Genomic DNA, 18,768 nt, shown 5'->3' with positions numbered 1-18,768 from the left:
TATAGCGTTTCATTTAAGTTGATCTTGGCAACACATTCGCTCACACAATACGGTATAGAGAAAAGCACGTGTCCTCCTTGAAATCACATAAATTTTGTTTTGTTTTGTCTTGTGTAACATTGTACGATATATAGCCTATAAATAATTCAAATTTATCGAATAAATCACCTTGTATAATGAAAGGTACCAAAATTTGGATTTTCCTCTTTAAAATGAACGATTTATATCTTTTGATAATAAATTCTCAATCGTTTTACTATTATCCTACCTTTTGTGCTGAATTATTATATCAAGTAATATAAAATTAATGATAATTATCAAGATCCATATTACCATAAATGTTGCATACAATTTTATGTTTTGTCAATCGAAGCCGTTGAACAAATATTTATGAATCTGAATAGTTCATATATCTCGACCCACTAATCTGGTATATTGATTCCACGTATTTAAAATAAAGTGGGAAAATCCATATTAATAATACCTATTTTAAGTACTGTTTCCAGTGTTAATCCCAACTGTAAATGCGGAAGCAATTTCTCGTATGTGTAAGGTAACCTATCGGATACAAATTAAAAAATTTTTTACTTTATTCCTGTATTTTTTATACTACTGTGAAAATATGCTGTCGTAATATAAATTACAGTGAAAAGTACTTTACAACTTTTTAAATCCCTGGATTAGTAATCATTTTAGATTAAATATGAATAGTGTTGTCCTTAAAAAGAATTTTTTTTTCTAAATACTTGTTCTATCAAATGATACTTATTAACTATTAACGGAAGATATACAAGTTCCAGTTATATTTCATAAATAATTAATTTGTTAAACGGTTCATCTTCCAAAAAGAACTTTTTGTTACTATGAAATTACAAATTAATAGTAGAAATAAAATAAATGTAATATAATCTATTTGCAAGAAAACGAAACTGTATATAAAGAATAGGGAATTATCGAGTTAACTCGTATGTTCTTGTCAACAGGTTGAAGAACACACATAATAGACATCTATATTGTTGTTCATTCCGAGAATTGTTCTAAAAAAAGCTCGTATGTGATATTTTTATTGTTACGGGGAAATATTGATCATGTCTTGTATGCCTTGATTTTATCTTTTGATCCTTCTGACGAATATGTTCCTCATTAAGGAGTGGCAAACAATTCTTTAGCAATCCACACGAATGGTTGGCTTATACATTTTAGGCCATTAATGTGCTCTGTTTGGCTAATGTTGAAATTTAACCTGACACTACTTAAGTAGACGCATGTCTAGACAGAGCAGGGGTAGTTTGATGGGTGTATTCGCGTGCTCTATTTAATTAGTATCTATTTTTGTCTCCTGGGCGTGTACATAGATTGTTACTTGCGATTACATTACAAAACTAACTGAATCGATAATAAGTGTATTTACATTTACCTAATCCGGTTCATGGTCGTTGTGACCACCTTATTCGTCGCCATATTAAAAAGTAGCTTTAAAAGTTAGAAAACATGTGCATATCATAAGATCACCTCCTTAAAATTGAATTAAGATACATATTTTGATAGAATACTGTACGTATTATATATAATAATCATATTATAATAATAAATAGACTACGAATTTTTATTGAAACTCATATTTCCGTGAACAAAATGAAAGAAGTAGAAGCTAAATAGAGATTTGCTTCATCATCCAAATATCCAAATAGCAACTAGACCGTGAATTTTTATGCATTCATGTAGAATTTCAAGATGCAAAAATGTATGGAATGAACGTATCAGTGAAAGTGAAAAAATCTCTGCTTACGTTTCATTTCTTTAGTTGCGGTCATAAAAATGTGGATTTGCACAAATATTCGCAGACTAATTATAACAAATACTTCATTTTGAATAATTCCTATATCTGTACATTTTTGCATGTTTAAATATCCCATAAATGCATAAACATCCGCAGTCTAGTAATAAATATATGTTTGTAAAATAAATGTTACTACATAGATTACGTGTACATGTATGTTATTCTATACCAATGTAATTAAAAGTTAAGTGTATAGTTTGTACAGTTTTATGAAATCGATATTCAATTAGTCATCTATATAAACGGATGTGTAACAATTACATATTTGTAAATGTTAAATTTCTTTTTCTTTTTATGTCGGTCTGCTATCATTTGTACATGTAGTCCAATCTTTCTTGTCGTCATGATAAAACTTGACTCATCCTATCATTATCATTCAGTATCGCTGTTCTAATGAACAAGATGATTGATATTGTAGCATATCTTTGTAGTACCTTATAATTGGAAATTCACGTGCTGTCCATCATTAAATCATTATATAAATATGCGAATTACGCGTGTTTCTGTAATGAATAATATTTTATATAGAAAATAAAATACGAATTTTTCTGAGTAAAACACTCAACATAGGAATCTGATAGATAAATTCTGATATAAGCGTTTTAAGTAAATTTTTGACTTTATAGCTTGATTTCTATTTATAAATATGAGATTGATAAATAAAATTTATATTTTTCTTTGAAATTTCAACAAATTATAGAATATCAATGTGTATTTAGAACATTTCAAATGTTGAAAGCTTCATATGTTATGTGATATTAAGCATGAATAGAAACAAAGAGGAAAAGTGGACCATGCGTATGACACTTAGTAGGTAGCTAATTCCATTTTTCATTTTGCTTTTATTCGACAAACACGTTCTGTCTTAAATAATATACACACTTTCCACTGAATGACTGATTTGATACATATATCGAGTTTCATTTCTATTCAATAAAAGTGCGCTTTTACTGCACTCGCGAAAGTTATGCTCCTAATTCAAATTTAGACCTATTTTCGCGATGCCTTAGATAAACTTCAAACTGAAAACTAGCAGAATAATAAGCAAAATAATGGGAAAGAAAATTCATAGCAGATTTATATTTTGAAAATAAAGTTTCGCTGCAATTCGATATTAATATAATTCGAATTATTATATTCACATGATGAAACAAAGTTTTCACTTTGATAATGGGTGAAAGATAAAACAAAACTCTCTTACACGTTCTTTGTGAAACTGTGCTAATTGTGTCAATGGGCAATAATGAGATTAGCTTAATATAATAAGACAAATTATATATTTTAAGTATCTAATTTAATTAACTTGGAAAAATTCTCTGGAGGAATAATACACACTGGAATTCATCAGTGGAAACGGTTAAACGCAATTTGTTAGCAAACATCAAAATTAACATTAAAATTCTTTAAAGATGTATTTTTTTATGTTACAAAACACCCGTTAATTATACCATATCCTTTATGTGCCAATTCATGGAATATTTAAATGAATTTAACAAATGTTTAACGAATGATAATTTCTAATGTGCGTATTTTATGTTAATTAACGGATATACGTAACACTGTTTCATAGAAGACCTAATAATCGTGAGAAACTGTAAAATGAGTCAATCGGCTAAAATCAGTGAACAGATCCTACTGCGCATGTCATAAAAGCTACAAAACATGTTTATTTTGCCCTTGTTTATATGGAACAGTTAGTTTGTTTTTAAATGTTATTGACGTCGATAATGATAAACTCTTTTCATTAGTGGTATTACTGTGCGGACTTGACATTTCTTCAGTCATTGTATCGCGAGTTGTTTGCCATATTCATACGTAAGTATACAAACACGTATAATAGTAAACACCTATTATTAACTTTATTTATAATATTTACTGTATAAAAGCTATAGTTAAAAATAAACAATTTATAATAAAAATAAACAATTATGCAATTGGTACGATAATTTTAATATAAAAGATTAGAAATACTAAAAAAATTACATAACATGGTAAAGAAAATGGTAAATTGATTTTTGCAATAGGATTAATTTTCAATCTTTGTGAAAATTGATCATTGTGATGAATGTTTCGCTCAAACTCTCTGTGATATTGAATAATTTCTGTGATATTGGAAGTGATTTGATCACTTCCAACTTGTTCGCGTTTATGTAACCGGAAATTACTTTTCGTACATCTTATGGCATTTGTCAGTATATAGTATGTACACATATACTGTTTATAAGGATGATAAATTCCGATAAAAATTTCATTTACTTAATTACGGGACAACATATAGGAACAGGAACACTTTATACTATCAACAATAAAACAGACGATCATCTTTACACAAGCTACACACACCATTGTTATCCAGATAAAGAGAGAGATAATAAAAGTTGCTTCACTATCACAGGCACAGAGAAAATTTTCAACGAAAGCGTATTGCAATGAAGTTCCTGGATTCTAATCTCGAGATAAAATTTGTTCAAGTGAAACTAGCGAAAATACGAAGAAAAATATTTTTATCGACTGCAGTCTGGATACATGGAGAAACCTTTCCGTCTAATCTCGATCACAATGCTGTTGGACAGGAAAACTTACAGTCGGATAAATCCAAGATAAAATCCTTTATTGGGATTTAAAGCGAAATTCTCTTACAGATTATCAGATTTCCACATTTCATCCACGCGAGTCTGCACGTGATTCACGAATTTCCGATTCCTGTTAAAGCACGCGACGAACGATCATATTATTACGGCATCTGGTACGTCTAATGCGCAATTATTTCATGTTAACGTCATTTCGATTATTTGAAAAATATGATAGATTTTGATTGCTAATGAGCTAGTTATGCATTCTTATAAAAATTGGATAATGTTTAACATTTTGCTGCAATTCTATTGTAAACTCATTTTGCCCGCACACATTACTTCGCATTATTAATAGCGCACAAGATATTCCGATCTAAATAGCTAATTAATTATACGCGAAGTACGTTAAGTCACGATAATTCGCTCGTTCCGAAATCATTTGTAATAATGTTGAATTGTGTGAGTCAGATTTTCAAATGAAAACCCTGATTCACGCTACGAAATGTAAAATACAGGCTATTCATACGTTATCAGAAATTTCATTGAATAATTAGCATTGCTTTGCTTAGTTCTACTTTTCAAGTCAAAGTCTAACTCTGGATAGTGTTACTAAAAAATGCACGAATTGAGTATTGATATGACAAGCATCGCTTTAATATCTTCGTTCGAATTTATTAAAACGTTTTCGATTGAAATTCCATATTCCAGGAAGCTATTACAAACGAATTGCCTTATAGAAAGAAATTGTACTTATGGTTAGCAACCGACTTCATTTTCTTTTAACTTCAAATAAAAAAACATTTATACATTTAATTTCTAAGGTGGATCACCTTGCACGATAATACATTCATTTCCTTGATCATTAACGTTTAACGAGTTTTAATCACGTTATTTAATTAAGTTTTGTACACGTATCGCGATATATGCATCATATACGGCGTTGCTTTCTTCTTGATAAATTTACGCCGACACTACAACGTAGTTATACACATGTTTGCATTCGACAGCAATACGAACTACGTAAGTATATCGTTACTTGGTGGCGAACGTGCGAGAAAGAGAAACAGAGAGATGACCTTAATTGGATAGAGTTTTAGTTGATGAATACACGCTATTTGTTGATGCATGTTCAATAACACGCGATTAATGCTTGAAAGGACTGTTGAACTATATCCAATTGTGTACTTTCTATTTTTAATATTTTATGCATTCTCTATTTTCCTTCTTCCTCTGTTGGCTTTTTTTATAGTTTACAACTTCGCTCCACTGATTTATTATAACGTTTGTTATCCTTCTCATCCATTTTTCATATTGTGTGTTTTCCAAAGAAGCTCTCGAAGACGTTGTACCAATATACGTAACTGTTATATATATTTTATTTTTGTATCGAAGACTAAATTACTAGATGTAAAAGATTAGTCTTTTTTTTATACATAACATACTACAAGATATTCAAATACCGTTTAGTAATCATTTACAATATACGTATATTATTGTGATGTATTATATGTATTAATAAACTCTAAGAGATTTGGAAAATATTTTGGAAAATGCAAAATATTTACGTTGTCGTATTCTAAGATGTTAAATGTTCTTTAAAATATTAGTATATGTTTTATTACCTGATCGTTACAGCAAGGAGAACGATGATGACGCCGACTAATAGCAAAGCGATCAATACGCCACATATCATGTACACGCTGTCGACAGGAGGATCTGCATAAATAAAAATAATTATATTTTATTACTAGTACGTCCGAAATATCTAATCGTATGAATACAATGGATAGAACGATAATTTAGCGAGTGTCACTGCTTTTTTAATTAACAAATGCATTTATCTTTATTATTGTTGAAAGCTAAAAACAGATTCTTTTGCATTCTATTTAACTTCTCATTTCCATAATATTTCATTATTTCGCATAATCTCATTTCATTTCTTATATACTACAAGGATTGCAAGTATCCTGAAATAAAAATATACTTTTATGACATCATTTTATCGTTCGTCAGAATGACCAGCGATGTTCATTCATCCCTGGATGTTACCTTCGAAAGCTGTCTCGGTATTATAAATCAATACACATATTATAACGGTATAGTTGTATATGACGTCAAATCTATATGACGTTAGATTTTTATGACGTTTTAAGTAATGACGTCGTTAATTCATAAACATTAAACTTAGTTATTGTAACTTTGCTTGATGTATATAGGTACATGGTTAATGAAAACAGGAATTATATACTTATAATCTTAAGATCTTAATCTAAAGATCTCGGTATTTATAGATAACTAGTGTTTTTGATAAAGTTATATTCTCAAATATACTAAGGATTTGTAAAAAAAAAATCTTGTTAAGCGTACATTGAATTCAGAGTTTTTGAAAATCTGTTATCTAGCTAAATTGATCCTTAACCTCTAGTAAGAGTATTTATTATATCTTTTAGTAGGGGATTAGTTAGGAACTAAGTCGCAGTCTTTTCCATCGTTACCTTGTTATTGAAAAAGATTCTTATAATACGACAGATACCAGTCGACGCATCCATATAATTTTTAAATAGCTAGCAATAAATTATCATCCGTTAGCATCGTTTCTACGAGATAAGTAGTTAGGTATATAGTTAGGCACATGGCAACAAGTATGTCTCTTAATGTCTCAGCTCCGAGGTTCTGCAACCCCGGGCTTCCTAACTGATGTTACAGGTAATTTTCCTTTCTAGCATTCACTAACAAGGGTAGTAGTATGCGTAGATGGAGTGTACACGCAGGTTGGAGAAAGTTCTTCCCTCTTGTTAAAGGTCGTCCGACAAATTACCTACTTGTCTTCTCCGATACAAAATTTTATGTGCCTTCTGTGATATAGGCTTAGGACTAAGGTCGGGGTACTGTATAATGTGCTTGTATGTGCTGTATACTGGTTTTAGGACGTATAGAAAATCGGATAGTAAGATTTAGGGGATTTATGTACAGTGTACGTATTAAGCATTTTTCAACGAAAATTTCTAAGTTGGAAGGGTCAAACCTAAAGAAATCTATTACGCTGATTCATCAAAGTTATCTCTGAAACTATTCGAAATATAATATTATTATGAATTTATTTTACAAATATTTTCATAATTCAGTCTTTTAATTGGAAAAAAGTTTCATTATCTTCAGCATACATTACCTATATTGCCAGTTGCAAGTATGGCATTACTGTCAGCTACATCTAAGGCAAACACTACTGTCTGTGTATTCATGATTACTGCACCGTGCTACTACAAATATATTCTGATGATTCAATCCACTAGTGAGGAACAGTAGAATTGATACTAAGTAAAGCGTGTCATTATTTATAAACACGAAGAACAATTAAAATTGTAGACGTTTTGCAGACACGAGTCTATTCATAAATATTTTTAATAGATAACGATACGTTTCTTATAGCTTTTACAGTAATTTATGGAAGCTATTAATAACTTTTATATCACACATCTTTACTTTATGAGCATAGAACATTTTTTTACGATATTGGTATATTTAATACATTCTTTAGATAGTCTAAACAAATACAAAAAAATTATAAAGTACACAATAACGGTATAAAATGTCTACATTATACTTGAATGTCAACGGATTTATCGATCGACACAACTCAACCACAGGAGTTATAAAAATGGTCAACCTTCCCCGATGAGGAAGAATTTTTTTATAGCTTGACGCAGCTGCATTCTGTAAGCACTTTATTTTCCCATGTTCATAAATAATTCTTTTAATAGTTCTTTAATATTTCCTTTTAAGAAAAATATAGATGATAGGAAAATTCCAACTTTAGAAACCCATTCGCCAAACTCTGCCTTCTGAAAACGAATTTTGATACGAACTAGTGTAAGTTAACTTATTTTTCTTATGGTAAACTAGGTGGTAAGCTACGATAGACTTAAATACTTTGATACTAATTAATGAGTGTATTCAATATACAGAGTGGTTGGTAACTGGTGGTACAAGTGGAAAGAGGGTGATTCTACGCGAAAAAAGGAGTCGAAAATATAGAATAAAATTTTTTTTAAATTTAAAATTTTTTTTATTTAATTTTTCCATCGGGACAACGATCTACAGTGAGATCCGTTATAACGAGACGTGATAAAGTGCACGCGTACCGAACGAAAATTCAAAGACGATTTTCTCGAAAACAAAGCCTCAACCAACAAATTTTTATTCTATATTTTCGACTTCTTTTTTCGTGTAGAATCACCCCCTTTCCGCTTGTACCACCAGCTACCAACCATCCTGTATAACCATCAGAACGTCGCAAACAATGCAGTAATTCATAACTATACGCGATTAATGTCATTATAATACATCGCTGTATATATGTTTTATTGAAAGGACAAACGTCCCCTGGCAAACAATAATCCATAAAGAAGGCTTTTTTTGAGAGAGAATAAATTAATCTACAGAAATGCGCGGAAATCTGACAGTGACGAATTAGTGATGGATCAATGCAAATATTTTCGATCGACATTTAATACAACGTATCGGAAAGGGTATTTCACCATTTAGTACGATTTAAAAGTAATTCCATTCCGTATGTCCTATTTCGAATAGCTATTAAATGTTATTGATCTTTCTATCTTTCGCTTCTTAGAGTGATAAGGATAAGCAAGGATTATGATAACATTTAGCACGTATTAAAGCATTCAAAACAAAGCCAGATCATTCGAATGGGAGGTTTCTTTTTACTTAATAGGAGAAGTAGCTCTGTCCTGCTACCGATGTTATTGGGTTGGTCACAGAAATATAGCAATCTTTGTAGCTGTCGGTATTAACTTTTATTGTGTATGTGATGGATTTGAAAGATTATTCGTTATGATCGGATAATCTATATTTCTCTAAACCTTCGCCATCGATCATTCATTAAACTAAGTAATTAAAAACGTATGAAATTGATCAGACGAAAAAGTATAGTACATCGTTCATTTTAATTTTTGATCAAAATATTTTTATTTTAATAGATACTGTCCAGTAAATTGTTTTATAAAATTATTTGAAGGAATTTATCATTCAAAAACGCGAGGGACTTTTCGATTAAAGCTTTTGAATCTTCATGGAAACAAATTGCGTATATTTATTATAAATAGAATGTTTCGTCTTCAAATTTTCTTTAAGCTTTGCTATAAACTTCTCAACAATCCAATATTAAAGAACAACATTTCTTTTTATACATATGGTCGTAGAAAGAAAATTCTATTTTTACATCTTTTAACGCATAAATTTCTAATGCTATAATCGTAACAACAGGCGTAAATTGTATTCTCCAAAGAAGAGGTTTACTGTGTATTTATATCCTATTTTTATTGTGATTTAATCAGTTCGATATATAACGTCTGTCTGCGTGTACTAATTTACATCTGAAAGTTTGGTTTATTCTTATTTATGACCGAGTAATTACAGTGACTGGTTATTTTCATTGAAATGATGAGGCCATTTTATCTCGGATTAAGCGGTTAGCAGATAGAAAGCCTATAAATAACTCTATTTGCATTTCTGTCCTTGTACTTAACATGAACGTAATATAAAATTGCAACAATTTTTGGAAAGCTGATAAAAATATGAAAGATTATTTGTCTATTTATAATCCCAGATTCTTTCTTTTTTTATTATCTACCTTCTTGCTATAATCTGTCTATCATTATAAATGAATATATTTTAATTTTCATATTAAATTCTCCTTCAACTATAAACAAAAATTAAGTTCAACTAAAGTAAATAATTGAATCAACAAGCTTATACCGAGAGAGATTATAAAGAGAATTTGTTATTTTATATTCTATAATATTGAATGATGAATCATTTTTAAAAACTTAAAAGTATAGACCGTTTCATCAATTTTCATTTGATTACCTGATCATCTTTAGAAAGAGCTAACAATATGTAGAAACAATTGAGATAATAAGACAATGAAGTGATTATTATTTCCATGATCGTCTCAATTTGACACAATATTCGAGTCTTGACAAGTGTTCTATGACGATGAAGACGCACATTTGCTGTCAACACGTGATGAAATACGTACGGATATATAATTTATATTGAAACATATTGCAATTTGCATATGTAAGTACCGTTGCTTGACAACTAACGCGAATTTAAGAGCAAGATTATCGAGAGCAGATGCCCCTTTGTATTCAGCAGATCGTTGGATGTAAACAACGCTATTTCAACCAGCCTGAACGTGAACAGTTTAGAACCATTTATCCGCAGCGCGAAGGAACCTTCTGACGCAAATGTATAACTCTTTCGCGCCATAAAGACGCTTATTGGCCAAGATTCAAAGTACACACCAGGAACCGTTCGAAAAATTACAATGATTCAAAGACATTTATTTGTCAAAAAGAAAAAGAGGAAGGAGCAAAAGTTGTGTTAACTTACGCTCGACAATGTTCACGGGTAGCTAAATTTTAAAAATTAAGAAAAAGTATATAGAATTAATTAGATAAACTTTCATTTTGATTATGTACATACACAGTTGGTAATGTTAAGGACTTGAAATTATTTTATTTCTCCGTTTTCTATCTTTCATTTTCTACTCTGTTATTATTGATTACTAATTAAACAAGTTTATCTCTATAATGGATATAATCTCTCTCAATAAAATCGTTTTATCCCCCTACACAGTCATAGATTTATAAATTGTTATAATAATAATAAACTTTGGCTTGATTTGAATTGAAAATTTTTCTCCATCTGTTACGGTCGATGTATCTGATGCCATTTTCACTTATTGTTTATTCAAATATATTGCACATGTCTAAATTTAATGTTAATTTAAGTATTAATGTCACGTGTTTACGTATTTTTAGTTAAGCTATTATATAATATCACGCTATTGAGATAATCCATAGTTTTATTTGGTGTACTAAAGTAAAAGTGGAACGAGATAACGTAAGGTTAATATAAGTTTAATCATCAAGAAGCCTAATCATGTTTGTGAAATTTAACTTGTACTTTCCTTCAAGCATAATTACAGGATATTTGTAACAATTAGTTTCAATTTTTTTAATTAATTTGATATTTAATTGAAAAGTTATTTGGTTCTGAAGTTTACCGAAAAAAGTAAGGTATTCAAAATTTTTAGTCAATAATATACATCACAGGGATCAGAAACATAGCGGCCATTTCGCGTCAAATCTTCTGTATACTAATATCTAGAGTTTTGTTCAAATTGAAGTAGAATATGTTGTAATTCAAAACAACAAGCCATCAAAATTATCAATTCTTACTTGTACAAAAATTACTCTCGCAAATAAATTTTTATCTCTATTATCTATTACGTACCATGAACTTTGCTTTCTTTTTTGTTTTAATTTTAAAACACTATCTTTAATCAATTTTCTACTGTACTCCTAAAATCATTTTTGCAATACAAAAATGTTCAAGATATTTTTATTTTACAAACCCAAGTCCCGATTCAAGGCTTACAAAATTTGTAAGAAATATTTTCATATTCTCTCATTTATTCTCTTTAAATTAACCTTTTCCAACTCATGAGTATATTAAAATTATGTGCTAGGAAAACACTTTGTGCGTAAGCGTATGATTCAAACTAGGAAACTGCTATTCCATTGTCTACCTCGCGCGTCTACCTTGGAGTTTTCAAAGAGTTTTCAAAACCCATGAACAAGGAAGCTAATCGAGCCTATCTAGGAAACTAAAAGGGAAAAAAAGTTATGCGCGTGCCATACTCAGAGGAGGAAGGTCGTACACAAAGAACATTGAAGGAGACAAATCAGTGAGACAACTAGACGCAATTTCACTTATGTCTTATCTTTTCGTAATCAGATTCTGTTTAATATCGCTAGAAATTAAACAAAGATCGTATATTTATTAAAAAGAAGCTAGAATTACGTATTACCAAACAGATTCTAAATATTAGGAATCCTAGGTAAGATGACTCATCTCGCATAAAATAGCGTTTAATAACTCTGAGAAGCAAAATGTTATTACGTTACGTTACAGTGAAGTACGCACATACATTTTCAGTACAAGTTTCTATTTAAGGGATTGTGCTGTATCATTTTTTACGAATTCTTTCAAACAATTTATAACATTTTGCAATTTCTTATAGTATCGAATGTTTATCTCAATTATTTGATTACGAAAGTAATATTTTCATTGATCACTTTCTATTATTGATTTTCTTTGTTAGGGTGAATGAATCGTTTGACGTTGATGTTTGCATTTCACTGGAATTTTAAAGAAATTATTACACAATATATATGTAATTACCTATTTGTATCTTTGCAATTCTTTAAAATTATTTGTTCTCCTTGAAGAAATCTTTTAAATATGAGATGCAGAAATATTTCGAAAGTAAGCAGTAATTATCTTTCTTTGCGAACTACTTTCTTTGGTTCACTTTCGGACCAAATCGTGATTTTCAATCATAACTTGTTTCCTAAGTTTGGAGAAAATATGAAGAATTATAATATACAAAAAATACAGGTCGTTGACTGACCGAGAATGTTTCGTAAAATATAGTTTGAGAGTACAATAGAATCTGGCTGAACCAGATTGTTGTGAAAATCCGTTTGTTAGGTTTTTGTGGTGTTATGTCAGTCCGAAGGGTAATAAATCATAAACTTTAAACGTTTCCCGTCATTTCCAATTTATGATTCAAATTTTCACGAGATCGAATTTCGCAGATTTTCCGTCTTATTGACGTCAAACGTCACGTAAATATCACGTGCTAGATTCGTGGCATCTCGATGCTATACCACGGAAAGTTTCTTCAATTAGAAACCGATTGATCGACTTCATGGAGAGTTACCGCCTTAAGCTATTTTCAGACGTCGTGCCGCTTAGTTTAGCGATTAAGCGAAAATAGAATTACAGTTATCGAGTTTGATAGAGATCATTGCTCTAACGAATGTATTCACTATATTAAATACCAACATATCGAGAAATTAATTGTACAATATATTTTCCAGGTGATGGTTAGTTCATTCGTGATAATGAAATTGCTTACGGTTTACAGTGGCTCAGGAAGTATTGCAACACTTATCATGGAAAACTTAGATAGATGTATCGTATGTACTATATAAGACTCAAAAATATTCTATCACTAATGAATGTCATGACTTTTATGTATATCTTCAAATAAATTTATAATTATCGATAAGTTTATAATTGTTAATGATTTATTATTATGATGGTCGTGTCTCGTTATAGTGGCAATAAAATTTTTTAATATTTTCTATAACAATCATAATATACTCATAAAAGTTTTTCATAAATGTTCAAATATTTTCGTGATTTATATGTATATAAATGAAATTTATCTTGTACTGTGAAATATGTAAAAATAACAAGGTCAGTGAGATTAGTATAAAAATACAAAATAATAATTGTTTAATATTGTAAGATGCTCATTCGCTGTTCAGTGTAGCCTCAATCTTCTAACGGTTAAACATCCTCGATCTACCAACCAATCCTAGGATTCCACGAAAACACACCCTCGAGATACGTTCCCTCTTCAAACCGTATAAATAGATCTCATTCATTGAAAAATAGATAATATGAAACATCATGTGAGTCATATTCTAAAGATCTTACTCTCTTGTCAGTTCGGTTACTGCCATATGTTTATTTTTCCTTAACTGTTAACCGGGGAATCAAGTTAACTCATCATTTGGATTTCCAATCTCTTGGATATAATTTCTTTATTTATACTATCCTTGCTTTTCTGTCTGATACCTTCTTTCATTACAAGTTGAGTTCATTACCACAATAAATCTATCTTCAGCTGAAATTTAATTTTCTCGAAAACGTAGTTTCAAATGAAAACAATCTTATTCCGAATTTCCGTCGTATTTTCGCGTGGAGAATAACTTTTCGTGTATTATCATATATGCTGCCACACCCTATGTAAAGATTCTCCGTGATTTTCCGCAAGCTTTTCGATTTAATTAGAAAAGGTTACATCCTTGGTCATCCGATATATCAGACGGTATCATCTTTAACGTTTAATGTTAACATTAAGAAAATATAGCCCGGAAAAGGTTAGGATCAATGGTGCGCGATGTGGATGCTGATAATAGTATCGCTTAAAAATCGATTCATAACAGACTGTGTGAAAATACGTTACGTGTCTGCGTAAACGACGTCATTCTTTGCGACATTTTCTAACTTTATTCATACGGTTTTGAAAAATTAAAAGACACACACGTGTGTAGTTCCTAATGGGGACATTAAACGCACTGATTGTAACATTATCGCTGTAAATTCAATAAAGAACAAGACGTTAACATATTCTGTCAATTATGAATCACTACAGTCGAACCAATATTTTCCAAATCGGCGAATTCAACAAAATGCTTAGTCTTAAAGCTTCTTTCGCTTTAGTCGAGTTGCCTGAATTCGCAGAGGATTTCACGAAAACTTTAATTCATTCAAGGGAATTGAAAAGACACAACCATTAAATTAAAGAAGGATTTCCAAATTCGAATTTTCCAATGAAAGAGCTTCGATGCGTATAAACGTGAAATAAATTAATTCATGGGCTAATCGCAAAAGTAATTGTAACGTGAGCTAACTTCTTTCTCTGAAATAATTGCGTCGGATTAACGATAGACACTCTTTTAATAACCCATTAATGTAAGGTCACTCACCAAGATGCGACAACAATTGCAAGGACTCTGAAACAATAAAAACGAGTGAAATTAATAGCAATTCCTGCGTAGAGAGACAGACGCATATGCAACCATGGTAGCTGTCGCGCCGCGAGTAATATCACAATTCGTGTTACCACGTAGAGTTCACGAAGGTCAAAGAGAACTGGATGCCAAGTACGTTCCTATCTTTCTTTCACTTTCTTTCCGATTCATGTAGCAATTATTTATTGTAGAGATTCTTTTCCTCCATTAGATCCCTTCATTTACTCGTTGTATTTGTCATTAGATTCCTTTCGTTTCTATGGTTGGTCGTATCATTTCTCAATAAAAACCGTCAGTGATAAGTAATTTAATTTCTAAGTATCCGTAAACTATCTTTTCTCTCGTTACTTTTTAATATCTTGTAAGAAATAACTGTAGTACGTTATTTTAAAAAGAGAAGCGTATTATATAATATTATCACCTTGAAATTAAAGTACCTTTTAAACTAATGATATTGTGACCAACAACGTAGCACTTTTTTTTGTAGATAATAACAAGCCGCATCGATTAAAGCTATTTATTAAAAAAAAAAAAAAGAAAAAAAGGAAAACAAGTTGACATTCACGTGTCCTTTAGACCTCCATCCACAGAAAAAGTGAAAAACTTATAATATCAAATTGCATCATGTTTACAGAAGAAATATTGACGCGAATGTATTACGTTCTTATCGACGGTAATGGATTATTTTAAGCACATTAAGTCTTTGAGATTCGATAGAACGATTTCTAAGGGTGCCATCGAAATCAGAGCATAGTCGGAAAGGGAGGTAAGGGGAATTATATGCGTCACAAGTCTCTGTCGGTCTAAAAGCAATGGGTTGCCTTCCTAAATGCTCAGGATTATTTTCAAGCCGTGACCTGGCTTCTGAGTTTATATTTGAATGCGCAAGAAGTACTTTCAAGAGGACCGACACCTACCCAACGCTCTTCAATATTTTCAGCTACGCGCGCGTAAATTTAAACCACCTATACTTGTATCGTACCCGAAGTATTTGTATATCATATCATTTAACCATCAACGTAATGAGTAACACCAGAAGCTTGAATGTCTGGAAATTTTTATTTAAAAATGTAACCTATAATCCTAAATCCTATAATCCGAAAGCAGTGGTTCAACTCTACATGATTTATGAATGACGAATATAAACACTTAAACATTGTCGAACGAAGAAAATATCTGCGCATCAAAACCGTACTGTTGTAAATTTAAAATATCAGAAGTAAAACTAAGATAGAATGAAATTTATATGTTTATCAAGGTGAACTTAAATCAAACAAATTATCATTATTTTTAGAAAAGAACTTTGATCGATGGAATATTAAGTTTACATTGTATATCGTTACAGTAGGATTTTATTTTTCTCATCACTTTAGCAGGCGGTATGACTAGAGAGTATAAAAACTTAACTAATTCTGTTCACTACCCACGATTTTTCATTTTAATAATAGGAAGTACACCTCCAATGACAATTGAATCAAGCCATGATCCACAATCATGAGTAATATCAATTAAAGTAGATCGTCGTGCATGATGTACCAATTTTGGGCAAGGAAATTCAAATGATCTTGTATTTGTTAGATGTATCATCATAATTCTAAAACTTCTTTAAAAAGAAGCGATTCCATCATAAATAAACGAAGTTCTTGTTTTTTGTATAATATATAGGTACTATTTAACTTATGAGGTTTTTAGCGGCTACGTATTTATCGATACATAACTTGGAGAATCATGTTCATTATATTGTCAGATTTAAGTTTGATAGATATTCGGATACGTTTTATCGATATTTGATCGAGCATAAACACTTGGCATATTATTTATTGTCAGAAATGTTTCAACCCAAAATACAAGGTAAAAAATTAAACAAAATTAACATTCGAGCAAGATGTTGATAATACCATCACGTCTGAATTGTTATTTAATTTAGAAATTGTTTACGAAGAATTTACTGAGATTACTGAGATTTAGATAGATGATAAATTAAATATAATTATAAATTCTGTAGTTTTCCAATTTTATACATGATATTACGTAAATTTTGTCAGATAAAGTTACACGAATTCCAAACAAACAAGTTCAAGTTCTCTCAGACTTTATAGTAGACTACTAAATTACGTTATAAACTTGTGCGACTGTGTTGCGAGCCAACTCTGCTTTTTCGGCAGACGAGATTTAGACCAGACAGAGGTGGATAAACCCGGTTTCGACAATTTTTCGCGACATTGGCAACAACGACTTCGATGGCGACAAAACAAGTAGTAGCCAAGTACGAATGCCAGAAAACATCAAACTTGTGGTTTGCATTTATAATGATGAAGCTATTTCAACATTGATTTCATCCAGATGATTCCACATAGACCTTGTTTATTTCATCGTACAAATCGACCACGTAAATAGAATCACCTAAATATCTCTGTTATTTTTATAGTAGTGAAAATGTTTTATGGTGGAAGCTATAGGATGTTGGCAATAATTTTCCTTTGGAGAGTTTTCGAAGATTTCAAGGATGCTTCTACTTTTTCTTTTTAATTGCGTTCTATAGTTTTTTATTTTTAACAGAAAGCGTCCGTTTGGAAGATTTCAACGACCCATGACCATAGTACAAGGTCATTCCTTAGCAAAACTTAGGTTAAGACTTGGAGAGTCTTAGTAGTGTGAAATAAAAGATACAGAAGAGGCGCGGTTAAAATATTAAACTTGAAGAATTCTTTTTGATATTCAATGTATGCTTTTAAATAATATTCCAACTATAATATACTATTTTTATTAAAAAAATAATACCGAGTAACTCATTAAAACATATGTATTATATACATATGTGATACTAATTAATTCTTTTTAAAAAAGTACTTACATCATGCTTTACTTGTTTGAATTCTTGTATTTGTGAATAAAGAACACAAATGTGTTAAATACAATTCAAACTTTTTACTTACATAACATATGTATATTGTATATTAGTTAGTTAAATAATTTATTTATGTAGACTGTTAGTAAATATTTTGTATTGCAAGAAATTAGTATGCAGAAAATATAGTGAGCGCAATAATTTTAATACATTTCTGTAATGAAATTCAAATGAAATTTTTCACTTAAAATTCATGAAGAGTTTCGTTTGGCATATAAGTCTCTACGTACATAAGTCATAAGTAGTACTCTATCCGAAATCATGTAAAGTGCACAATCATACGTGTTCCGTTTGTTTGCCAAGGACTCGCGACGCGGCTATCATTTGATATTTCAGAATATGTGGTCATGTGTAACTTCATGCGCAATTTCAAAGAATATAACACGTTAATTAACTCCTATTTAATTTATCGTGCGCTTGATTTGTCTTTAATAAATCAAATCGTAACAAAGAAAATTTAAACTTCGAGTTTTATGATATTTTTATATCGTTTCGCGATAAGCTTATTGCCAACAACGTAAGTACTTGGGATTTCCTGCTATTTCAAGGAAAATACGTTTGATAATGTTCGAATATGTCATCGAAATTATCGAAGAACCAAAGAATTATAGTTAGAAACACTGACATACCCGTACCGTTTTATTGGCAAGGCATTCTTTTTATAACTATTAAATCTTAAGTCTAGAAATCTTAAAATCGCTTACTGCCTTTTGTATATTGATGTATTCATATTAATATTGTGCATGAAAA

At 30.5% G+C, this 18,768-nt stretch overlaps 1 protein-coding gene across 3 annotated transcripts in view; it reads right to left on the bottom strand.

The window, feature by feature from the left end:
* Positions 1-18,768, bottom strand: part of LOC117231911 — a 65,257-nt gene that overhangs the window by 9,728 nt on the left and 36,761 nt on the right. For 2 of the 3 annotated variants that reach the window (XM_033490857.1, XM_033490855.1), the window contains exons 3-4: positions 15,066-15,092; positions 6,036-6,129 (exon numbers count right to left, since the gene is read on the bottom strand). In XM_033490857.1, coding sequence (XP_033346748.1) covers positions 6,036-6,129; positions 15,066-15,092 — 121 coding nt within the window. The remainder of the gene's footprint in view (positions 1-6,035; positions 6,130-15,065; positions 15,093-18,768) is intronic. The other variant, XM_033490856.1, reaches the window with a different exon arrangement.

The sequence above is a fragment of the Bombus vosnesenskii genome, unplaced genomic scaffold (assembly GCF_011952255.1).
Source record: "Bombus vosnesenskii isolate JDL3184/JDL3185 unplaced genomic scaffold, Bvos_JDL3184-5_v1.1 scf7180000013275, whole genome shotgun sequence".
Classification (NCBI taxonomy): Eukaryota; Metazoa; Arthropoda; class Insecta; order Hymenoptera; family Apidae; genus Bombus; species Bombus vosnesenskii.
The sequence above is the reverse complement of the archived record's forward strand: the minus strand, read 5'-3'. Positions and strand labels throughout refer to the sequence as shown.